Source organism: Dipodomys merriami, unplaced genomic scaffold (assembly GCF_024711535.1).
Source record: "Dipodomys merriami isolate MVZ:Mamm:240054 unplaced genomic scaffold, mDipMer1.0.p SCAF_42, whole genome shotgun sequence".
NCBI classification, from domain to species: Eukaryota; Metazoa; Chordata; class Mammalia; order Rodentia; family Heteromyidae; genus Dipodomys; species Dipodomys merriami.
In genome coordinates this window covers 777,174-801,496 of record NW_027205826.1, presented here as the reverse complement: position 1 = coordinate 801,496, position 24,323 = coordinate 777,174, and the positions used below count along the sequence as shown (strand labels likewise).

At 59.1% G+C, this 24,323-nt stretch overlaps 1 protein-coding gene across 3 annotated transcripts in view; it reads right to left on the bottom strand.

Moving 5' to 3' along the window:
* The window catches only part of Dnah17 (dynein axonemal heavy chain 17), a 96,668-nt gene that overhangs the window by 3,325 nt on the left and 69,020 nt on the right, over positions 1–24,323 (bottom strand). For all 3 annotated transcript variants that reach the window (XM_069992869.1, XM_069992872.1, XM_069992871.1), the window contains exons 56-76: positions 24,038–24,199; positions 23,511–23,744; positions 22,097–22,261; positions 21,647–21,742; positions 21,345–21,562; positions 18,262–18,469; positions 17,783–17,898; positions 16,829–17,021; positions 16,391–16,626; positions 15,250–15,372; positions 13,312–13,516; positions 12,648–12,812; positions 10,921–11,061; positions 10,544–10,714; positions 7,578–7,700; positions 6,701–6,894; positions 4,690–4,838; positions 3,433–3,560; positions 2,898–3,125; positions 1,852–2,043; positions 264–443 (exon numbers count right to left, since the gene is read on the bottom strand). In XM_069992869.1, coding sequence (XP_069848970.1) covers positions 264–443; positions 1,852–2,043; positions 2,898–3,125; positions 3,433–3,560; positions 4,690–4,838; positions 6,701–6,894; positions 7,578–7,700; positions 10,544–10,714; positions 10,921–11,061; positions 12,648–12,812; positions 13,312–13,516; positions 15,250–15,372; positions 16,391–16,626; positions 16,829–17,021; positions 17,783–17,898; positions 18,262–18,469; positions 21,345–21,562; positions 21,647–21,742; positions 22,097–22,261; positions 23,511–23,744; positions 24,038–24,199 — 3,627 coding nt within the window. The remainder of the gene's footprint in view (positions 1–263; positions 444–1,851; positions 2,044–2,897; positions 3,126–3,432; positions 3,561–4,689; positions 4,839–6,700; positions 6,895–7,577; positions 7,701–10,543; positions 10,715–10,920; positions 11,062–12,647; positions 12,813–13,311; positions 13,517–15,249; positions 15,373–16,390; positions 16,627–16,828; positions 17,022–17,782; positions 17,899–18,261; positions 18,470–21,344; positions 21,563–21,646; positions 21,743–22,096; positions 22,262–23,510; positions 23,745–24,037; positions 24,200–24,323) is intronic.

Here is a 24,323-nt window from a genome sequence, read left to right as displayed (position 1 = left end):
TGCCTCCCTCCCCTCGCTCTCCCCCGCCTCCCTCCCCTCGCTCTCCCCAGCCTCCCTCCCCTCGCTCTACCCCCGCCTCCCTCCCCTCGCTCTCCCCGGCCTCCCTCCCCGAGCCTCCTCACGGCTGCCCTCTGCGCCCACCGCGTGCCTTTCCTCTCCTTCCTTCCCCTGCCCCCTTCTTGCCCAGTTGCTCATTTCCATTTGTGACGGGAGGCCCGTGGGTGGCGTTGGCCTGGGGACCAGGGCTGCTGCCCCCCTTGTACCTTGTAGTCCAGGTTTGGGGGTGTCTGGAAGCCAGGGGCCAGCATCACGTCGCCCTCCAGCATCTCAGGCCGCAGATACTCCATCAGGTAGGTCCTGCACAGCCGGCGGTCCCAGTCATCCGTGATGTGGCCGCCGTACATGATTTCACCAAAAAGGTAGCGGAGATCATCCCAGGGTACCTGGGGGAGGTGGCAGCGGTTGGAAGGTGCCCTTGCCCCTTCCTGCCGCCCGAGGCCCAGGCTTTGAGGGCAAGGCCGCCGGCAGCCTTGCAGGTGGGGCTGGGCCTCCCAGGCCGCTGGCTCTCCTTCACCACCTCGTGCCAGGCTCCTGCGCTGGCTCAGGCCAGCCCCTTCCCGTTCCCCATACCCGCCTGCCCTCTCTCTCCTGGCATCTGCAGCGCTCAGGGCTGGCACTGGCTTGCTGCATCTCCCCCCATAGGGTCTTCCTCTGAGCCCGCTGAGCGACCCTGGGCCATTCCCGCAGCTGTCACCCACGGGGGCCTTGAGGTCTCTGATGGCAGAGAGCTTGGAGCAAGCAGCTCGTCCCCCCAAAACCTTGGCTTCCTGGGGCCCCGGGAGCAGATACCACAGTCGGTGCTGCCCGGGGTGGGCAGCTGGGTGAGCCGTCCGGCCCTGCTGCGGCTGGCCTCTGTCCACCCGCGTCCCCCGCGTCACCCTTCCCAGTGTTCCGGCCCTTGCTTGCCCTGGAGTGCTCACTGTGGCTCACTTCGGGCACCTGTGGCGAAGAGCCTGGCTCTGGAACACCCTCCTCCACCCTCATCTGACCCAGAGTGGTCAGTCCTGCAGCCCCAGGGAGGTGCCACGGGAGCCACGCCGGTCATTTCACATTTCTTGGCAGCCACTTGCAGAAAGGGAAAACCAGGCGCTCTTGGTGGCTCAGGCCTGTCATCCTAGCTACTCAGGAGGCTGCGATCTGAGGATCCAGGTTCAAAGCTAAGCTGGGCAGAAAAGGATAATAAAAACCAAGCAGCGTGTGTGTGTGTGTGTGTGTGTGTGTGTGTGTGTGTGTGTGTGTGTGTGTGTGTGTGTGTGTGTGTGTGTGTGTGTGTGTGTGTGTGTGTGTGTGTGTGTGTGTGTTGTGGACCTGAACTCTGGGTCTGGGCGCTGTCCCTCAGCTCTTCAGCTCAAGGTGAGTGCTCTACCACTTGAACCACAGCACCATGTCTAGCTTTTTCTGCTTATGTGGTGCTGAGGAATCAAACCCAGGGCTTCGTATGCGAGGCAAGCACTCCACCACTGAGCCACCTTCCCAGCCCCCCCAACCCTTCTTTTTAAGGAGACTTTTGAGGGCCTCCTCTCCCCAAACCGGATATTGACAAGCCCTGTGGCACCCAGAGCCCAGCATCTCCGGGCTTCCGGGGCTCTGGGTCGCACTGGGCGGCTGTGGAGTTGACCCGGAGTTGACCGGAGGCAGGTGCTCCAGCAGCCCCATCAGACAGCGTGGCCGGGCCGGGCCGGGCAGCCGCTGTTAGGTGAGGTTGTGGGTGCCGCGGCGCTGACATGTCCTTTGGTTTATGGGCCCCGTGTGGAGGCCCGGCGTGGCCAGGAGGGTTGGGATGCGTCTCACCTTGGGGTTGGCCTCCAGGTAATTGTAGAGCACGTTGATGGAGATGGTGAGGTCCCCGTTGTTGAAGGGGTACGACCGGTTCCAGCCCTGGGCACCAAACTTGCGCCTCTCGGCCACCACGGCGTGAAAGTAGCACAGGGCGAAGAGGATGCACTTGAACTCAATCTCCTTCGTGCACATCTCCAGGGTGTCCTGGGGAGGAAGCGGAAGACGTCACGCCAGAGCCTGGTCATGGCCCGATGCTCCGGGGTACACACAGGTTTGGGGGGCGGGAAGCACCAGTGACCCTAAATGACCCCCTCCCCCTGATCTGGTCCCTCCTCAGATGAGTGCAGGGAGCATCAGTGTGTGTGTGTATGCACACACATGTGCGTGTATGCATGGGTGTATTCTTTCCCTTTCCAAGATGTTGTTTTGTCACAAGTGAGAGAAACACCACTATTTTTTTTTTTTTTTTTTGTCAGTCATAGTCTTGAACCTTCTGGGCCTGGACGCTGTCCCTCAGCTCTTCAACTCAAAGCAAGCACTCTACCACTTGAGCCCCACACAGCACCGCTTCTGGTTTTCTAAGTAGTTTATTGGAGTCTCATAGACTTTCCTGCCTGGGCTGGCTTTGGACCCCGATCTTCAGATCTCAGCTTCCTGAGTAGTTAGGATGACAGGTGTGAGCCACCGGCACTCAGCAGTGATACTACTTTCTATAAAATACAATCTGTGCTTCAGAATATTCTGGCTGATGGACCACATAGGAGCCTGTGAGATTATAATGGAACTGGACTGGATGAACGGCTTGACAATGACCATCTGAGAGCAGTGTGGTTCGAAGCCAGCCCAGGCAAGAAAGTTTGTTTATGTGACTCATCTCTCCAGCTAACCACCAGAAAGCCAGAGTGGAGAGGTGGCTCAAGTGACAGAGCGCCAGCTTTGAGCCCTGAGTTCAAGCCCCAGGACCAGCACAAACACAGCAGCAGCTATTTGTGTCTACTGTGCAAAGCCCCAGGCCGCCTCTGTGCTTTTCCTTCATCGCCGGCACCCCGCCTCCCTACCTGGGTGAAGAGGTCCAGGGCCTTGTGCAGGTTGGCGTACATGCCGGTGGGTGGCTCGTTGGTGATCTTGATGGCGTTTTCCAGAATGCCCTGGGGGATGATGTGGGCCTCGGGGGAGGGGGCGGGCTCGGCGCTGATGAACACACGGTAGTCTTCGTGGCTGCCTATGCTGTAGCGCTCCACCTTCTTGTCCAGCGTGCTCAGCCACCGGGCCACCAGGTGGATGTTCTTCAGGGAGGAGGACCGGGGTTAGGTACCCTGACCAGGGCTCACCTCGGGGGCTTCTCCAAAGCCTGCAGGGTGAGTCCTGTGCATTCTTTCCCACCATGTTGGATGTGAAGCTTTGTGTCCTTCAGTCTACCCAAGCATGGACCCCGGTGTCCTCCCTCCACGGGAGAGCCCCCACCGGCCGCCCCTGCCCTGGCCCTGGTCCCGGTGCAGTTGATCGTGGAGAGCCCTCTCTTCAGGGGACCGTGGGACAGTGTTAGTGCCAGTCCCACGTCCTGCTTGTGTCCAGGCTTTGGGCTGTCCCCACCTGCAGAATGACCCAGTGCCCGTTCTCCGCAGCCACGTCCAGGGCGTTCTCGGCCACCACCTCCTGTCCCTGCCCCAGAGACACGTTGTGGAGCTTCCCATTGTCTATGGTGAAGCCCAGTTTCTTCCCTAAAGAAAGGAACACAGGAAGAGCTTGGGGCGGGCAATTCACTGAGAGGTTCAGTCCCCGCAGAGGCCTTGTGTGTTTGTTTTTGTTTTTTGTCCAGGGGCTTGAACTCTGAGCCTGGGCACTGTCCCTCAGCTCTTCAGTTCAAGGTGCTACTTCTGGTTTTCTGAGTGGTTAATTGGAGATGAGAGTCTCACAGACCTTTCTGCCCGGGCTGGCTTTGAACCGTGACCCTCAGATCTCAGCCTCCTGAATAGCTAGGATGACAGGCGTGAGCCACCAGCTTCTCACCTTATCTGGGAAAATCCATGTTACATCAGGATTGCTGTTTAAAGGATCTCGCGTGGCCAGCTCAGCGACATTCGGGACGCTTGTCATGCTGTGCGATGGCTGCGCTTTACTCCCCCCCCAGGGCTCTCGTGCCCACGCGTCGCCCCTCCCCCAGCAGCTGGCCACCGCCCACCTGGCAGAGCAGTGTTCTACAGCATGGCTGCACCACATCGAGTCTGTCTGCTCACCAGCTCCTTTTCTTCCTCTGTGGTTTGTGTGTGTGTGTGTGTGTGTGTGTGTGTGTGTGTGTGTGTGTGTGTGTGTGTGTGTGTGTGTGTGTGTGTGTGTGTCCACATCGAGTCTGTCTGCTCACCAGCTCCTTTTCTTCCTCTGTGGTTTGTGTGTGTGTGTGTGTGTGTGTGTGTGTGTATGTGTGTGTGTGTGTGTGTGTGTGTGTGTGTCTTTTCTTCCTCTGTGGTTTTTGTGTGTGTGTGTGTGTGTGTGTCTTTTCTTCCTCTGTGGTTTTTGTGTGTGTGTGTGTGTGTGTGTGTGTGTGTGTGTGTGTGTGTGTGTGTGTGTGTGTGTGTGTGTGTGTGTGTGTGTGTGTGTGCGTCCGTCCTGGAGTGGATGTGCTGGGTTGTGTGGTGATTCTGTGCACGGTGGAGGGAGGACTCACCCAACTCTTTCCCCAGCAGCTGTGTCGCTGCCCATCGCTGCTGGGGGGTGTGCCCTCAGTTCCCCTACCCTCACCCACACTGGTCTTTCTGTTTTGGATGTGATGGGCCTAATGCGCGTGCGTGGCCCCTCCCTGCAGCTCCCCCCCCCCCGCCCTGTGTGTCGACCTGGGGCAGCAGGACTTACCCAGGGCCTCCACGTCTTTCAGGGGGTCCACCCCTGGGGAGAGGATGAAGAAGATGGGCGTGGACGGGCTGCTCTCCTCATAGGACTTGGAAAACTCCACGCTCCGGCCTTCCACAAACTTACTGCCCATCTTTTCCTCCACAAAGTTCCTGGGGGGGGGGGAGAGGTAGGGGATGGGGCTGGGTGAGGCCCTGGGGCAGAGGAAGCTGCCCTGGACCAGTGTGAGGGGTGAGGGGCAGCCTGGGCCGCCTCCGGGAGGACTAGACAGGAAGCAATGGCTTCTGGGGGGCAGGGTCTGCGTGCGTCCATCCTGGGCCCAGTGCCCAGTGCCACGGCACCCCCTCCCCCCAGGCCTCGGGAGGCACAGAGGGGCCCGGCCCAGTGAACGATCACTGGCCCTGGCTTGACAGGTGCACAGGTCACGGGGGACAGGTACATGAAGAGGAAGCAGCATTTCTGGAGGCTACACACAGCGGCTGGATGGCTCAGAGGAAAGGCAGCGTTAGAACACAGACACCTTCTTCTGTACCTGTGGGTACCAGGACCTTAGCTTTTCAGCTCGACCCCACAGGTCCCAAGAGGCCTCCGGGGACCCCTCCAGGGGAAACTTGGGGTGGAGGGCGCCATCTTTAGCTTTCAGATATCTGCCTACCGGGAGGCGAGTTTCTCAGTGGCTCTCCTGCGCTGGATTGGTCAGACTAGAAATGTCAGGCCCAGGTGTGCGGGTCTCGGCTGGGAACTTGATCTCTAGCCAGCCGCCACCCCTTCCCTTCCCTCTGCTCCCCACTTGCCAGCATTTTCGGGGTCCTGACTCTGCCCTGGTGTCTGCTGGACCGGGCAGTTTCCTGGGCTGGTGTTAGGGGCGATTTGTGTGTGTGTGTGGGGGGGGCTACTCATTCTGAACACCTGGGTTTAATTCAGTCCTTTGCAATGCACTTAGAACATAGATGTCATGACCTGGCCGAGGAAGGGCTGCGCCAGGGCAGAGAGGAAACGAAATCACCTTGGCTGTGCCCAGGGTCATTGTCCAAAGATGAGTTAGTGCTGCAGGGTGAGGAGGAGCTGAAGCCCTGCTCCTCCTGCCCAGACCCTCGCGGCCGGCCTCCCCCAGGGCCTGCCTCCCCCAGGGCCGGCCTTCCCCAGGGCCGGCCTTCCCCAGGGCCTGCCTCCCCCAGGGCCGGCCTTCCCCAGGGCCGGCCTCCCCCAGGGCTCTCGCAGGCTGCCTGGCTTTGTCCTGCAGGCGTGCAGGGCAGGACTGCCCAGCTCTGCGCTCTGCTTCCTCCTCACCACTCCTGGTCTGACAATAACCAGCGAGGGGGGTCAGAGCCCGCGCTGCCCTGGGGCATTCTGCTGGTGTCTTTTTGGGACATCTGGCTGCGTCCAGGCCCCCAGGAGAGGCGAGAAGGGCAGAAGGCACTCAGCCACAGAAACCGTGAGAACAGTTTCCTGGCGCCTCCTTCCTTTTCTTCTGTGCCCAGACTGGGGCTTGAACTCAGGGCCTCATGTTTTTGCTCAAGGCTGGTGCTCTGCTCTCCACTTCTGGCTTTGTGCTGGTTCACTAGGGATTAGGGTCCCTTGGATCTGCCCGGGTTGGCTTTGAACCACAGTCCTTGGAGCTCAGTGTCTTGCATGGCTAAGGTTATAGGTGTGCACCCCTGGGACCTGGCATGGGTCCCTTCTGCGTTGTACCCCACACCCTGTTCTAACACAGCAGGGTCAGAGCAAAATGCCAACTCGCTGGAACCGGCCTCCACTAGCGTGAACCGCTGAGGAACTGAGAATCAACCGGTGGACAGTTTTTCCCCAAACACCCTAAGAAGGACCCCATTGGGATGTGGAGGGCATTCACCTGTCTTTCAACATCCGAGTCTGGCATGGAGATCTCCCCCAGCCCCTGTGACATGTCACAGCATGTCCCTTCTTCCAGACCAGTGGAAAGGGGGGGGTCCTGCTGACCACATGGGCGACATGGAGAGTTAGCCAGAACCGGCCCCCCCCCGCGCCCACTCACTTGACGGCGTAGGTCATGCGGTCCGGCCGCATGCAGCGCACCATGCACAGCTTCTGCAGGGCTGTCTTGTTTTTCCACTCCTTGGGGAAGATCTCCTTCTCGGGGGCCTCCGACTCCACCAGCTTCTTCCACCGCTTGGCGGACCCTTCGATGTCGTTGTCCAGGTTTTTGAACTCGTCCATCTCTGACAGGGCCTGGGGCAGGCGCGGAGGTGCGGCTGACCCTCCCCGGGTCAGTGGCCACCCTCCCCGACCTCCTCGTCCTCCCGGTCCTTGAGAGGCCACGGTGGCGGGGCTGCGCTGTCCTTCCTGTCCTGCCTCCAGGGGACAGGAGCCCAGTGTGGGGGCGGGGGGACCCCTCCAGGAGCGAGGGGGGACCCCTCCAGGAGCGAGGCTGCCTCACAGAGGGCCGGAGGACAGGAGGGGACCTGAGGGCCTGAGTCTGAGGTGGCTGTGCACTGTGCCCTTCCAGCCTGGAAGAAAGGATGGGGGTCTGGGGGAGGCTGGGGGGCTCCCACCCTCGATGGCTGGGGGGGCTGGGTGGGCAGCGGGAGCCTAGCAGTGTCACCCTCGAAGAGGACAGGAGGGCAGAGTCTTCTGGAAGCCAGCAGCTGCTTCTGCTCCACTCACTCTGTCCTGAGTGTTTAATCTATCACCCCTGCTTCGGCGTATGTGAGAGGGACTTGAACTCGTCCTTAACATTCTCCTTCCTCCCGTGCCCTCCCCGCCCCCGCCCACCCCATCCCTGACTGGTTTGACCCGTGGTCCCCAGATCTCAGCCTCTGGAGGAGCTGGGATTGCAGGCGTGGGCACCGGGCCCAGTCTTGGTGGAGACCTCGTGGGATTCGGGGTGCCTAGGGCTGTGTGTGGAGGCTGACCTTGATCCCGCCCCAGCTCTGCTGCTGCAGGAAGTCCACCGGAGAGACCACCCCCGCCTTGAAGGGGAAGCGGAGCAGGAAGTCCAGCTCCACCGGGTTCAGCTCCTTCTTCATGGACAGGACCTGGGGAGGGAGGGTGCACACTCGCTGCCGGCCTGCCGTCGGTGGATGGAAGGGTCTAGAAGGGTCATCAGCCCTCAAGATGAGTGCTCTCTGGTCCTCGGGTTTGGTCAAGAGAGAGGGTTCACACCGTCCTGCTCCTAAGACAGAGGGCTCACACCGTCCTGCCCCTGAGAGAGAGAGTTCACACCATCCTGCCCCTGAGAGAGAGGGCTCACACTGTCCTGCTCCTAAGACAGAGGGCTCACACCGTCCTGCCCGAGAGGGCTCACACCATCCTGCCCCTGAGAGAGAGGGCTGACACCGTCCTGCTCCTAAGACAGAGGGTTCACACCGTCCTGCCCCTGACAGAGAGGGTTCACACCTTCCTGCCCCTGAGAGAGAGGGTTCACACCGTCCTGCCCCTGAGAGAGAGGGCTCACACCGTCCTGCCCCTGACAGAGAGAGGGCTCACACCATCCTGCCCCTGAGAGAGAGGGTTCACACCATCCTGCCCCTGAGAGAGAAGGCTCACACCATCCTGCCCCTGACAGAGAGAGGGCTCACACCGTCCTGCCCCTGAGAGGGTTCACACCGTCCTGCCCCTGAGAGGGTTCACACCGGCCTGCCCCTGAGAGGGCTCACACCATCCTGCCCCTAAGAGAGAGGGCTCACACCATCCTGCCCCTGACAGAGAGGGTTCACACAATCCTGCCCCTAAGAGAGAGGGCTCACACCATCCTGCCCCTAAGAGAGAGGGCTCACACCATCCTGCCCCTGAGAGGGCTCACACCATCCTGCCCCTGAGAGAGAGGGCTCACACCGTCCTGCCCCTGAGAGAGAGGGCTCACACCGTCCTGCCCCTGAGAGGGCTCACACCATCTTGCCCCTAAGAGAGAGGGCTCACACCGTCCTGCCCCTGAGAGGGTTCACACCATCCTGCCCCTGACAGAGAGAGGGCTCACACCGTCCTGCCCCTAAGAGGGTTCACACTATCCTGCCCCTGACAGAGAGAGGGCTCACACCGTCCTGCCCCTGAGAGAGAGGGTTCACACTGTCCTGCCCCTGAGAGAGGGCTCACACCATCCTGCCCCTGAGAGAGAGGGCTCACACCATCCTGCCCCTAAGAGAGAGGGCTCACACCATCCTGCCCCTGACAGAGAGGGTTCACACAATCCTGCCCCTGAGAGGGCTCACACCATCCTGCCCCTAAGAGAGAGGGCTCACACCATCCTGCCCCTGAGAGAGCGGGCTCACACCATCCTGCCCCTAAGACAGAGGGTTCACACCATCCTGCCCCTGAGAGAGGGTTCACACCATCCTGCCCCTAAGAGAGAGGGGCTCACACCATCCTGCCCCTGACAGAGAGGGCTCACACCATCCTGCCCCTGAGAGACAGGGCTCACACCGTACTGCCCCTAAGACAGAGGGCTCACACCATCCTGCCACTGAGAGAGAGGGCTCACACCATCCTGCCACTGAGAGAGAGAGGGCTCACACCATCCTGCCACTGAGAGAGAGAGGGCTCACACCGTCCTGCCCCTGAGAGAGAGGGCTTACACCGTCCTGCCCCTTAGAGGGTTCACACTGTTCTGCCCCTGAGAGAGCTCACACCATCCTGCCCCTGAGAGGGTTCACACCATCCTGCCCCTGAGAGAGAGGGCTCACACCATCCTGCCCCTGAGAGAGAGGGTTCACACCGTCCTGCCCCTGAGAGAGGACTCACACCATCCTGCCCCTGAGAGAGAGGGTTCACACCATCCTGTCCCTAAGAGAGAGGGTTCACACTATCCTGCCCCTAAGAGAGAGGGTTCACACCATCCTGCCCCTAAGAGAGAGGGCTCACACCATCCTGCCCCTGAGAGAGGGTTCACACCGTCCTGCCCCTGACAGAGGGCTCACACCATCCTGCCCCTGAGAGAGAGGGCTCACACCGTACTGCCCCTTAGAGGGTTCACACTGTTCTGCCCCTGAGAGAGCTCACACCATCCTGCCCCTGAGAGAGAGGGTTCACACCATCCTGCCCCTGAGAGAGAGGGTTCACACCATCCTGCCCCTGAGAGAGAGAGGGCTCACACCGTCCTGCCCCTGAGAGAGAGGGCTTACACCGTCCTGCCCCTTAGAGGGTTCACACTGTTCTGCCCCTGAGAGAGCTCACACCATCCTGCCCCTGAGAGAGAGGGTTCACACCATCCTGCCCCTGAGAGAGGATTCACACCGTCTCTGCCCATGTGACCCGAGGCAAAACTTTATCATCACTTGTGTTTTCTTTTCACTTATTATTTATTGCCAGTCCCGGGGCTTGAACTCAAGGCCTGGGCACTGTCCCTGAGCTTTTTTGCTCAAGGCTAGCACTCTACCACTTGAGCTACAGCGCCACTTCCGGCTTTTTCTGTGTACGTGGTACTGAGGAATCAAACCCAGGGCTTCACGCGTTGCTAGGCAAGCACTCTACCACCGAACCACCTTCCCAGCCCATCACTTGTGTTTTTAGAATGGTGGTAAAATGCTCCGAACCAAGCTCAGCATTTTAACCATGCTGAGCATGACACAGGACCCAGTGCTGTGCTGACACTGTGGTCTAGTCTACAGTGTCTCATCACCCCAAAAGGAAGCCCATCAGGGGCCCCCTGGCAGCCCGCAGCCTCCGTTTCTCAGATTTGCTTCCAGATGTTTCTTCTAAGTGAAAATCCTAGCCCATCAGCCCTTCCCACCTGCCTTCCTGCATTTAGCTTGGTTTTCCCTGCAGTACTGGGATTTGAACTCAGGACTCTGTACTCACAAGCAGATGTTCTACTTGTTGAGCCACACATTGATAGCCCTATCTTGCATTGGTTATTTTCCTGGATATTTTTCCTGGGTGTTACCTGGAAGGTCACTTGGGCCAGAAAGATGAGCTTGTCCCGCTCAAAGAGCCCCCGGGCGGTGTACATGAACACGGAGTAGGTGATCTCATCCGTCAGGTTGATGACACGCTGTTTCACCTCATCCGAGGGCGCTGTCTTCTGGATGGCTTTCTCGAACACCACGTTGAAGGCCTGCGGGGTGGAACCCCCAAGCTGGACCCCGGCTGCCCCTCTCTCCTGCGGGGGGTCACTAGGGAAGCGCAGGTGGAGGCCCCCCACTCCCGGCCTCTCAGGGTGCCGGCAGCGGATGATGGGCGCCCGCTCTCTGCTCCGCCCCCCGGGCCCCCGCTCCGCCCCGAAGCCCCTGTGTGGGCCGGGCCCACGGCAGGCCTCGAGACCTTGAGGGAGAACTGGTAGATGGGGTTGATCTTGTTGAGGTCGTTGAGGATGAAGTACAGCAGGGAGGCGCGCTCCGCCGCAGGCCGGTAGTTCTCCCTCGCCTCGTTGATTTTAGCCTCTGTGATTTTCGCCTCTTGTACCTGAGAGCAAACCAATGGGTGAAAGTGGACAGAAAGTGGAAAGACTACACGCTGAGGCCCCATCTGTCAGGAGGGACCCCAGACCCTGAGCAGTGGGGGTACACAGCCCAGGTGTTCAGCACCCTGGTGCAGCACCCATGTGACTGTACCTTGTCCCTTGCTTCTTGCTACTCAAGACAGTTTCCCATGCCCTGCCACGCCTCCCTCCATGCCCTGCCACGCCTCCCTCCATGCCCTGCCACGCCTCCCTCCATGCCCTGCCACGCCTCCCTCCATGCCCTGCCACGCCTCCCTCCATGCCCTGCCACGCCTCCCTCCATGCCCTGCCATGCCTCCCTCCATGCCCTGCCACGCCTCCCTCCATGCCCTGCCACGCCTCCCTCCATGCCCTGCCACGCCTCCCTCCATGCCCTGCCACGCCTCCCTCCATGCCCTGCCACGCCTCCATCCATGCCCTGCCATGCCTCCCTCCATGCCCTGCCACGCCTCCATCCATGCCCTGCCATGCCTCCCCGTGCCCTGCCACGCCTCCCCGTGCCCTGCCACGCCTCCCTGTTCCCCGCCACGCCTCCCTCCATGCCCTGCCATGCCTCCCTCCATGCCCTGCCACGCCTCCCTCCATGCCCTGCCATGCCTCCATCCATGCCCTGCCACGCCTCCCTCCATGCCCTGCCATGCCTCCCCGTGCCCTGCCATGCCTCCATCCATGCCCTGCCATGCCTCCCCGTGCCCTGCCACGCCTCCCCGTGCCCTGCCACGCCTCCCTGTTCCCCGCCACGCCTCCCTCCATGCCCTGCCACGCCTCCCTCCATGCCCTGCCATGCCTCCCTCCATGCCCTGCCACGCCTCCCTCCATGCCCTGCCACGCCTCCCTCCATGCCCTGCCACGCCTCCCCGTGCCCTGCCACGCCTCCCTCCATGCCCTGCCATGCCTCCCTCCATGCCCTGCCACGCCTCCCTCCATGCCCTGCCACGCCTCCCTCCATGCCCTGCCACGCCTCCCCGTGCCCTGCCACGCCTCCCTGTTCCCCGCCACGCCTCCCTCCATGCCCTGCCACGCCTCCCTCCATGCCCTGCCACGCCTCCCTCCATGCCCTGCCACGCCTCCCTCCATGCCCTGCCACGCCTCCCTCCATGCCCTGCCACGCCTCCCTCCATGCCCTGCCACGCCTCCCTCCATGCCCTCCACGCCTCCCTCCATGCCCTGCCACGCCTCCCTCCATGCCCTGCCACGCCTCCCTCCATGCCCTGCCACGCCTCCCCGTGCCCTGCCACGCCTCCCTCCATGCCCTGCCATGCCTCCCTCCATGCCCTGCCACGCCTCCCTCCATGCCCTGCCACGCCTCCCCGTGCCCTGCCACGCCTCCCTCCATGCCCTGCCATGCCTCCCTCCATGCCCTGCCACGCCTCCCTCCATGCCCTCCACGCCTCCCTCCATGCCCTGCCACGCCTCCCTCCATGCCCTGCCATGCCTCCCTCCATGCCCTGCCACGCCTCCCCGTGCCCTGCCACGCCTCCCTGTGCCCTGCCACGCCTCCCCGTGCCCTGCCACGCCTCCCTGTGCCCCTGGGAGGCTGGCTGCCCACCTTCTCCTCAATCTCATTGGCCGTGTGCTTGGTGGTCTCCAGGTTCTCCACCAGGGCCGTGTCTCCCAGGAAGTTTCCGGAGGCAGCTGACAGGCGGGCCAGGAGCGAATCTTCCAGTTCCTTGAGGACAATCTTGAATTCATTCTGAGACTTGGTGAGGTTTGCCTGCAGGAGCAGCAGAGACCCAGCAAGTCGCCTGGGCCTCCCTGGAGCTGCAGTGTGTGTGTGTGTGTGTGTGCGTGCGCATGCATGTGTGTGCATGTGTGTGTATATATATGTATGTGTGTGTGTGTGTGTGCGCGTGTGTGTGTGTGCCGGCATGCACAGGGGTGCCTGGAGCCCTGAGGAAGGCCTCAGACTCCCCATTGTGAAGACCTCAGGGACGAATCAGAAGGGCAAAGAGGCTCCTCTGAGCCTCAGGGGTGGCAGAGCCCGAGCTGGGGGTTTGGCCAGCGACGCAGGTCACCGCGTAGCCCATGGTGGTGGTGGGGGGGGGAAGGTGGGACCTCTGTGCGGTATTTGATTCAGAGTTCAGTGCGGGGGAACATTGGGACAAGAAGCAACAGCATGCTGGGCACGAGTCAGAGGAGCGGGAGGACCCTGGGGTCCACAAGGACCCATGATCGGTGACCTGTGACCTGTGGCCTGCCTTCAGGCCCATTACCTTCAGCTGTTCCAGATCTGGGCGCTCTTTGGCCACCACGGCGGCCAGCAGTTGGTCCTCCAGCCCATCCCTGGTGACCAGGAAGTTGATGAGGGTGCACTGCGCCTGCATTTCGGGCTTGTAGTGCGGGTTGAAGTACTTGGTGTGCAGGATGAGACGGAAGTTGTGGTGGTACTCCACCTCCTTGTCACCGATCTTGATGTACCTGCAGGCGGGCAGAGGCGGGCAGGGAGAGCCTGGCAGCGGTGCCCCGGTGCCACAGGGTCAGTGCCCCGTGGAGCCCCCCCAGCTGCCCCAGAGCCTGGCCTGGGACAGGTCTCCTTCCCTCGTGCACAGCTCTCACCTGCAAGGGTGGCATTTACGCAGCTGGCTGCCTGGTGGGCTCACCAGGGAGCCAGGACAGAGACTCTGCCAGCCCAGTGCGGCGCGGAGCGGACGGGGCCAGGCTGCGGCTGCTTTTCTACTGCGGCTCCGCTCTGCCCTCTCTCTAGCTCAGCTCACTTTTGAGGCCTCTGTTTGGCTACACCCCTTCAGTACCCATTAGGTACCAAGACTCATGCCAGGCTCTTCTCGGAGTGTACAGTATCAGGTGTGTGTGTGTTGGTGTTTTTTGGTCAGTCGTGGGGCCTGAACTCTGGGCCTGGGCGCTGTCCCTCAGCTCTTTAGCTCAAGGCTAGCGCTCTACCACTTGAGCCACAGCACCACTTCTGGCTTTTTCTGCTTATGTGGTGTTGAGGAATCAAACCCAGGGCCTCATGCATGCAAGGCAAGCACTCTACCACTGAGCCACCTTCCCAGCCCTGCTTTTTTGTTTTGGTTTTTTGTCCAAGACTGGGATTCAAAGTCATTATCTTATGCTTTTGCTAACTAGCTGGTGTTCTACCACCTGAGCCATGCCTCCAACCCCAAAAGTGACTTCTATTGGCTGACATTTACTTTTTGTGGGGCTTGAGCTCTGGGCTTGGGCACTGTCCTTCAGCTCTTCAGTTCAAGGCGAGCGCTCTACCACTTGAGCCACAGCGCCACTTCTGGTTTTCTGGTGGTTTATTGGAGATCAGAGTCTCACAGATTTTCCTGCCCTGGCTGGCTTTGAACCATGATCCTCAGATCTCAGCCTCCTGAGTAGCTGATATTTACATTTTTAAAGTCAGTTTACTTTTTTAATATACTATAAAAGGAATGCTAGCTCAACTCATCAGCTCATGACTGGATGAACTAGATGGAACTGTTTATTGGGCAGTGGGATGTTGTTCAGCATGGATGGGAAGGAGGGCGTGCTGGTTACACGTTACTACATGTGTAAGTGAAAAGAGCAGATGAGGTACCCATTGTGTGTGATTCTCTTCTATGAAGTATCTGGAGGGGGAAATTCAGGGACAGGAACTAGATCTGTAGTTGTGTAGGGCCGGGCTGGTCACATGGAGAGCGAGAGCTGTCAGGTTTCCTTTTGGGGTGTGGAAATGCCACGAACCACACAGACTCCGTTGTGGTTCATTTCACCAGAAGAGTGTGTGTGCATCCTTGGACTTGGAACTTAGGGCTGGGCATTGTCCCTGATATTTTTAACTTAAGGCTAGTGCTCTGCCACTTGAGCCACAGCTCCACTTCTAGCTTTTTGTGGTTAATTGGAGATAAGGGTTTCACAGACTTTCCTGCCTGGGTTGGCCTCCTGAGCAGCTGGGATTACAGGTGTGAGCTGCCGGTGCTCAGCTTCACCCGAATATACACATATGGACTGCAACTCAAGATTTTCAAAATGCACAGAAGAAAAAGGAGGCGGCGCCAGGCTGGGCCTCAGGGGGCGGGGCTGCACGGGAGCCCCCAGGGCTGGATTCCACACCCAGCCCCTGCTGCGTCCCCACGATCCCCCCCCTTCCCTCCCTCCCTCCCTCCCTCCCTCCCGGGGTGGCAGAGGTTGGTCTGTTGGAAACAACTCACTTTCCCTTTTTGATGGTGTTCCTGCCCAGGAGAGGGTCGAGCACAGGGTCCACGGTCTCACCAATGTTCTCGATGAGGAGTGTGTCGCCTTCCGAGATGGCCTGCTCGATGATGTCCAGGTAGCTGCGGGCACAGCACAGAAGCCAGGGGAGATGAGAGGGGCCGGCAGGGGGCCGTGAGGCCAGCGGGAAGCCGGCAGGCAGCCCAGCCCTCCCAACAGCTGCTCCTTTCCTGAGGAGTGTGGAGGGGCTTCCTGCCCAACTAACCCGGGGGGATTGTGGGAATGGAGGTGAAGAAGGGAGGGGCCAAACGCTCCCAGGCCTGGACCCCAACCCTCGCTCCCAGGCCTGGACCCCAACCCCCGTTCCAGGACAGGAGGCCTGACAGGCGTGGCCGTGGGTGCCCGACGGCTACAGCCATGCTTTCATGAGGGATGAGGATACAAAAACCATGCGAGAAGCTGGCGCCGGGGGCACAACGCCTGTCATCCTAGCTACTCAGGAGGCTGAGATCTGAGGAGGGTAACGGTTCAGAGCCAGCCTGGGCAAGAAAGTCTGTGAGACTCTTATCTCCAATAAACCACTCAGAAAACCAGAAGTGATGCCGTGGCTCAAGTGGTAGAGTGCTCGCCTTGAGCCGAGGAGCTGAGGGGCAGCGCCCAGGCCCAAAGTTCAAGCCCCATGACCCACAAAAAAAAAAAAAAAAAAAGGAGAAGATGTCAGCCTGGAGCCCCCCCATCGCCTCCCCAAGCCATAGCCTAGGAGGACACAAGCCCGACCACGAGTCTGGGAACACAGTGATCAGAGGGGAGAGGGCCTGATTTAATTTAACTTATTAGTAGTATTACTATGATATTCATTTATCTATCTTGGACTTTCTCCCTCAAGGCTGGTATTCTACCACTCGAGACATGCCTCTACCTTCTAGCTTTTTGCTATTTCATTTGGAGATGAGTCATGTGAGCTTTTCAGTGTGGGCTGGCTTTGAACCATAATCCTCTAGTGCTCAGCCTCCTGAGTGGCTGGGATGACAGGCGGGAGCCACTGGTGCACGGCTGATTTCATGCCGGGGCCATTCCTGCTTGCCCGCCCTCAGCCCGCCCGCCCATGTCTCCGCATGCCCCCTGGCCGCCCGACCGCACCTCTTCTGTCCCAGGCGGATGGTTTTGAGTGCGCTGCCGTATTTGTTCTTGATCCACTTGACCCCCTGCAGCTGGGCGTCCACGATGAGGGGCCAGCGCTCCGTGTTGCACAGGATGGTGGCGTTCTCCGTGGACATGCGGTCGCTGGGGAGGCCCTGGTTGTTCCAGGAGGCAATGTCCGCGTCGTCCGTCAGCAGCGTCAGGGGGTCCAGGCCCTCTGTGATGGGGATGGGCACCTGCCGGCCGGGGTGCGCGTCCTCAGAATGGGGCTGCGGCCTCCCCGCTCGCTGGGGAGCCCGGTCCCAGCCAGTAACGCCCTGCCCTGCCCTGCCCTGCAGTCAGAGGCCGGACCCTGTGAGCTGAGCCTTTGCCGGGGGAGGCGCGGGCGCCGAGGGGCCTCCCCGAACCCCGCGTCCTGAACAGGACTGTGCGTCTCACCTTTAAGCTGTTGACATAAGGGATCCAGATTTTTTCCATCAGCTCGTTCCGGTACTTCTTGGTGAAGTAGCCCACGTAGGAGACGAAGGCGGAGATGAGCAGGACGTCCCCGCACAGCGTGACCCCCTGGACCTTGTAGTTCTCCACCGATTCCGCCCAGCGGACGTTTTCTGACGCCAGTCCTCCCACCAGCCTGGAAGGGAACCGAGGCGGCAGCGGCTGGGGCCCCGGTGTGCTCCCCTCGATGGCAGCCCCGTCTGCAGACTTCCAAGTTAAGTCCTCAGCAGCGGGGTGTTGGGGGACTCGGGGATGAATGCTTTGGGGAGAGACATGTGGCCCCGGGTACCATGCGCACGCACACCCTCACTCCAGTGTCACCGGGTGGCGTCACCCAGTGCTTCAGAGCTCAGGGTTGGGGCCATAGCAGCCCAGGACCATGCTGTGTCCAGAGGGCACAGGCCTGGGCCCCAGGGGAGCGGGGCCTCTGGCATACACATTGTGCTTCTCGGGCCATCAGCTTGGTGTCCACCCCACCCTGGTGACAGTACCCCAGGCTCCTGGACTCTCCCAGGCCTCCCAGGGTCCATAAGCAAATCATTGACCATTAGCCTGGGGCCACCAGGCTACTGCTTCACCACCAAAAAGCTGGAAGTGGAGCTGTGGCTCAAGTGGTAGAGCGCCAGCCACGGGACTGGCACGCACAGAACACTGGGCATGCGCGCAGACTGCTTTCCTGTCGTTTCCCTGAACCACACAGCTGCCTGGCACCACCCTTGTCCTCTGTGCCGGGTGTGAGAAAAGACAGGGAGAGAGGGCTGTCGGGGAGACTCCAGCAGCCGCTGATTCCGGTGCTCAGGGACATACTCTGCCCCAGAGTCCTGGAAAGGCCTCGGTTATTCCTTTGGTGGTGGGGGCTCAGGGACAGGAGGGGTGGGTCTGGGGAGGCCCCGCTACCTGTTGGCCAGGGAGATAACCCTGTTAGTGGCATCCGCCTCCTGCTGACATTTGATTTTCTCTGCGGTTGCTTTTTCGAATGCTGATGTTAAGTTGCTCAGGTTGGCGTTGAGCTCCTGGGAAAACAGATGGGAAAGTCCCTGGAGTAGTAATGGGAAGGCTCTCACCATCACAGCCCTGAGAGGACAGAGCAAGGTCAGTCCGGGACAGACTCCTTTTGGGTGGGAGGACGGTGAGCAGGTGCCCAGCAAAGTCCTGGTCTCAGCCCTGCCCGTATCATCTCTGTTTGCCCACATATGCCCACAGGCTCTCTGGTCCCGACGCCGGCCTGCAGTCTCCCCTGGTGCTGAATAATTCACACTGGCAGGCTGAGCTGGCGCATTTGAAACCGAGGTATTGACCGGCAGGCAGCATGAGCTAGTGGCTGGGAGTTGGGCGGGGGGGGGGGGGGGGGGGGGGGCTCTTGAGCCGGCACTTACCGCAATCTTGTTCTTGATCCGGGACAGCTTCTCCTGCGCTTCTGCCAGCTCTGCGTTGGCCTCCTCCAGGGCCTGCCTCTTGGGCGCCACGTCGCAGTACACCTCGTAGAAGCGGACGATGTTGATGCACCAGGAGCACAGGCCGGCTGCAGCCGTGGATTTGGAACGGATGAACTCGGGGTCGAAGGTGGGATTGCCTTGGTAGGGCCTGGCAGGGGAACAGGTGCTGGGCGGGCTCTGCAGGGAGCAGGCCCCAGCGCCCTGCTGCCCAGGGCTAGCGGGGTGCTGTAGCCCACCCTGGACACCATAGTGAGTTTTTGTTGTTGTTGTTGTTACTTTAATGGTGACAGAAGAAGGAAGAAAAAAAAATGTGGCCCATGTCTTAATTCTAGCTGCTCAGGAATCTGAGCTCTGAGGATCGGGATTCAAAGTCCGCAGATCAATCTGAAATGCTTATCACCAATTAACCAGCAAAAAGCCCGAAGTAGACACATGGCTCGAGTGGTACAGCAACTTCCCTCCCACCCCTACCCCCGCCATGTTTTTGGTGGAAAAAAGAAAAAAAAGATTAAGCGGAGTGTGAAGCCCTGCGTACCCAGTACTTCTCCTGTGGAGAAGTGAGGAAGAAAGAAAGAAAAAAGCAAGTATCTGACCTCTAAAGTGAAAGTGAGGGAAGGGCAGTAGGGCTCTCGCTTTGGTTTTGGTGGAGGAAGGATGATTTTGTTTTTGCTTGCTGGGCAGATGCTCTAGCACCTGAGCCACACCTCAGCCCTTTTTTGGTTTTGTTGCTTTTTTTTCCATCTAGAGTCTTGCATTTATGTCCGGGCTGGCCTGGTCTCTGATCTTCCTATTTATACTTCCTGCTTAGCTGGGATTGCAGGTGCATACTAGTGTGCTCAGTTTTTGTTTTTTGTTTTGTTGGTCATGGGGTCTGAACTCTGGGCCTGGGCGCTGTCCCTCAGCTCTTCAGCTCAAGGCAAGCGCTCTACCACTTAAGCCACAGCACCACTTCCGGCTTTCTCTGCTTTTGTAGTGCTGAGGAATCGAACCCAGGGCCTCATGCACACAGGACAAGCACTCTACCACTGTGTGCTCCATTTTTAAAAGATGGGATTTTGTGAACTTTTGGCTCAGGTTAGACTTGAACTACTGTCCTCCTGATTTCCACCTCCAAGTAGCTGGGATTACAGGCATGAGCCACTGTGCTTTTTTTTTTTTTTCCAGTTTATGTTTTATTTATAATATTTTTCAGCACATATTAGTTGTACAATGAGAGGCTTCCTTGGGACATTTCTATCCATATATACAATGTATCCTAAGCCATTGTGCTTTTGTAGCAGCACAAATAGTTGTGTTTTTAATATCATTTTAACTATGGAAGACTAAAAAAAAAATGGGAAAGAAATATACCAAAAACATTTTTTGTAGGTCGGGATGTGTCTCTGTGGTAGAGCTCTTGGCTAGCATGTGCAAGGCTTTGGATTATGCACGTACACACACACACACATACACACATACACTAACACACACTGACACGCATACACATATTCACATGCACACATACTCACATGCACACACTCATAGAACATTGAGCGCAGCTGCACGCTGTAGTAGATCTATCAGGTTTGTCTTATTTTCTCATCTTCACTTTTTAAGTGGTTCTGGGATTTGAACTCAGGGCTTGTGTTTACTGTGTGACCACTCCACCACTTGAGCCACACCCCGCCCTGCCTTTACACTGTAATATACTTCAGATGATTCCCTACTAACCCTATCAGTCTCCCTCAAGTGTGCGCCTCTGGGGGCTGTGGGTCATTCCCAGAATGGACTACCTTGTGAGTGGAAGCTCTGACAACAGACCCAGTCCCTTCCCCAGTCCCAGGCCACTCCAGAGGGAGCCATAGGCAGCCCTGGGGCCGTGCGAGACAGAGCCCCAGCAAATGAGCACTGAGCCGGGAACCAGGGGCTCACGCCTGTCATCCTAGCTGCTCAGGAGACTGAGATCTGGGGATCTTGGTTCAAAGCCAGCCTGGACAGGAAAGTCTATGAAACTCTTATCTCCAATAAACCACCAGAAAACTGAAGTGGTGCTGTGGCTCAAATGGTAGAGCAATCATCTTGAGCTGAAGAACTGAGGCATAGTGCCCAGGACCAGAGTTCAAGCCTCAGGACCAACAAACAAAAACAAAAAACCAAATGGGCACTGTATGTGTGAGGCTGAGTGCATGTGGGCACTCCCCACCATGTATGCTGTGTACACATGCACCACGTGTGAACACGGGCACACATATACAATATGGGTACAGACACCTCGCATTCACACACGTGTCTCTGGGTGCAAGCCTACCTGTATGTGGGAATGCGTATGCAGCATATATAGATGTCCACACCAGTACTTGTGTGTGTATGTGTGCAAGCCTGCGTGCATGTGGGAATGCATATGCAGTGTATGGATGTTCCACAGTGGTACTTGTGTGTATATAAATGCATGTGAGCCCATGTGTTTGTGGGCACACAGATGCACACACGTGTGCACAGATGTCATGCATTTGTGTGTGTCTTGGCTGGTGTCTATATAGGTATGTATGTGACCCTATGTGTGTGCATGGCACACACATCTCTTAGTATGTGTGTGCAATGCTTTGCATTCATATACATGTGCGCATGTGCATGTGTGTGTACACCAGAGTGCACAATGCGCGTGTGCATTCACTCAAGTGTGCGTCTGCGTGAGCAGGCTGGGGTCTGCTCCCGGGACAGGGCCAGGCCTCTGTGCGAGGCCAGGCTCTCTGTGGTCCGGTGGCCCAGGGTTTCCCGTGCCAGGCCTGTGTGGCGTGTGCCTCTGCCTGAGGCGCCCCTGGGGAGGCTGCTGCTTCATTTCCGTCTGCCCGGCTCTCTTCAAGCGGGAGATGGAGGTGCAGCCGCCTGGGAGCCACGCACGCTTCCCCCAACCCTGGCGGCTCACAAGGTGGCCTGCGCTGGCGTCCTCCTCCCTCCGCTCAGCCCAGGCCCAGCGGCGGGAAGGACTCGGGCGGGGCCGTCCACACAGCGCTGCCCGACTCAGGGGAGCCGGCCCGACTCACTTGAAGGCTTTCAGGCAGGCCTCGGGGATGTGCTCCTTGTCAAACTTCTTCAGGGAGTCCAGGAACGCGTCCACTTTGCCCATCATGAGCTTCGCGGCCTTCCAGCTCTTGTCCTTGGGAATCTTGCCGCCTGGCGCGGTCAGGATCATGACGGCGGCCGTCACGTTGACCACGGCGTCCGGGGGGGACCCGAAGGACTTCAGCTCTGTCAGGTTGTTCTGCGAGGCCCCAAGCCACACGAGGGTCACTGCTGGCCCTGCGGCCAGCGCCCGCCCCCCTCCCCTCTCTGATGCCCCCATCACCTTATTCAGAGTGTCCAGGGCCTCCTGGGCAGCCAGCAGGGCTGGCTCGGCCTTGGCCAGGTCCGTCTCACAAGCCTTCTGTTTCTCAGTCACGTTCTGGAAGGCAGTGGGACGGAAGGGAGAGTCAGCACAGGGCTGTCCACTCCTGCCTGTGTGGGGTGGGGAGGGAGGACAGGAGCCCACCCCTCAGCTGCCAGAGTGGGTGGGGCCAGGCGTCAGTCCTGCTTTTTATTGGAGATAAGAGTCTCATGAACTTTTCTGCCCGGGCTGGCTTTGAACAGTGATCCTCAGATCTCAGCCTCCTGACTAGCCAGGATGACAGGTGTGAGCCACCGGCTTTGGGCTTTCATTTTCTATCTGGGCTGGCCTCAAACCATGATCCTCAGATCTCAGCCTCCTGAGTGGCAAGGAGACCTGAGGCTGGGGGCCTGGCTGGACAACCCTGCCTACCTTGTTGATGACCTCAACCTTGACCTCTTCCTCGTCCGCAATGGCCTTTTCTTTGCTGACTTTCTCGGTCTCCACACCAACCACCTGGATCAGCTTATCAGCGTTCTCATTCTTCTGCTTGAGCTCAGTCTCCTGGATGGCAAGCTTGGCCTTTAAATCATCCACCTACGACAGAGAGGCCGGGGATGGGCAAAAGTGGGCGTGGCCGGCAGAGCAACCCTCTGTGGGCTGAGCAGAGCCATAGAATGCTGGTGGCTTTTGACTCCCAGGGACTCATTTCTTTTTCAATTTTATTGTTAGTAGAAGGGGTTTGGGGCTTGAACTCTGGGCCAGGGTGCTGAATCTTAGTGTTTGGCTCAAAGTGGGCCATTCTACCATTCACACTTCCACTTCCAGCTTTTCTGGTGATTAACTGGAGATAAAATGTCTCATGGAGCTGGGTGCGGGTGGCTCATGCCTGTTATCCTAGTTACTCAGGAGGCTGAGATCTGAGAATCTTGATTCAAAGCCAGCCCAGGTAGGAGAATCTGTGAAACTCCAATAAACCACCAGAAAACCAGAAGTGGCGCTGTGGCTCAAGTGGTAGAGCACTAGCCTTGAACTGAAGAGCTGAGGGACAGCGCCCAGGCCCAGAGTTCAAGCCCCACAACCACCACCACCAACAAAAAGTCTCATGGACTTTTCTGGTTGGGCTAGATTCGAACGGTGATCTCAGTCCCCCCTGAGTAGCTAAGATTACAGGAGTGAGCTACCAGCATGTGGGTTGAGCATCTTTTCAATATCTCAAAGGTCAAGTCTGTTTGAGCGTTGACTCTGTATTCATGGCCCTCTTCAAGACAGTTCCTGGTGCTCTGGGGGTTGGCACTCTGGGTGAACAGATAAAACAAGTCCCCCGAGTCTCAGCGCTGAGGCGCTGGAGGTGTATGGGTGTCCGGGGCTCTCGGGGTTGGTGGGCAGATGGAGGGGGACAGGAAAGGAGAGCTCTCTGGGAACCGGTGTGAGTGCCCCGCTTGTCCCTGGCCGAGGCAGGGGGCAGGCCACTGTCCAGTGTGGAAGCCAGGAAGCGGACGTGAAAAATCAATACAACAGGAGAGAAAGCCTTGGGATGCTTTCTGAGCCGGGCACCGGGCTGTGAATGGGGTGTGAGAGCCGTGCCTCCCACCGACAGCCCGGGACTGGAGAAGCAGCCCTCCCTGATCCCCACGCCGCTACCCAAGCATTTCCCACCCGAGTCCTCACGGGGGCACGCATCCTCACCGGGACCAGGAAGGATGGGTCCTCAGTGGCAAGAGAGTCACGTTCATGCCGCTGTACCTGCTACCACCGCCCACAACGGCGTGCGTGTGTGCGTGCACGTGTGTGCAGGCACGTGCGCACGTGTGAGCCTGTGTCCTGCAGGCCTCGCGCCCCCTACCTGTGACGCCGTGCTCTGCAGCTTCATCAGGCCGTTCTCCAGCCTCTCGATCTTGGCAACCAGCTCCATCCTCTTCCTGGCCAGCAGGTTCTGGTAGAGTTTGATCTGCTCCAGGAAGGTCTTGGGCGTGGTGTAGTTGTAGCGCCTCTCGGTCGCCAGGTACACCCTGGACATCTCGTTGACGGTGGTGTGCACGTAGGCCATGAAGAGGCTGATGGAGATCTTCACCTCTGGCTGTGAGGGGCACGTGGGCCCGTCACCCCGGGCCGCCCAGCTCCCCGCTCATCACTCAGCCTCTCCTCCTGTCAGATCTCAGGTGTCCTGACTTTCCCCAGACATCTGGCCTGCCTTGCTCCGAGACCAGCCCTGGAGCTGTGTCCTGGAAGTGGTTCAAGGGGGCCTCAGTTTTAATTCCGGTTAATTTGAAAATGTGTTCAACCAATGAATGCGTGCTTTTTTGGTTTCTGTGCGGAGTCCTGGCTGGGCCTGGGGACTGGGAATCTGAGCCCATGCCGTCTCTGCCTCACCTGGATACCCTCCGTTTCCTGCAGGAAGCGAGCGCTGACAGACACCAAAGCATCCTCCGGCCACTCGTGGAACCAATTGATGGCCGTGCAGTTGACCACGGCAGGGAATTTCCTGGCTCGCACTCGAAGGATGGAACCCACAGGGGAGAAACACAGGATCACCTAGAGGTGAGACACGGGGGAGGCTCAGGATCACCTAGAGATAAGACGCAGGGGAGACACAGGACCACCTAGAGATGAGACGCAGGCCGGAGCGTCCCCTGGCCTGGGGAAGCAGTCCTGCGTT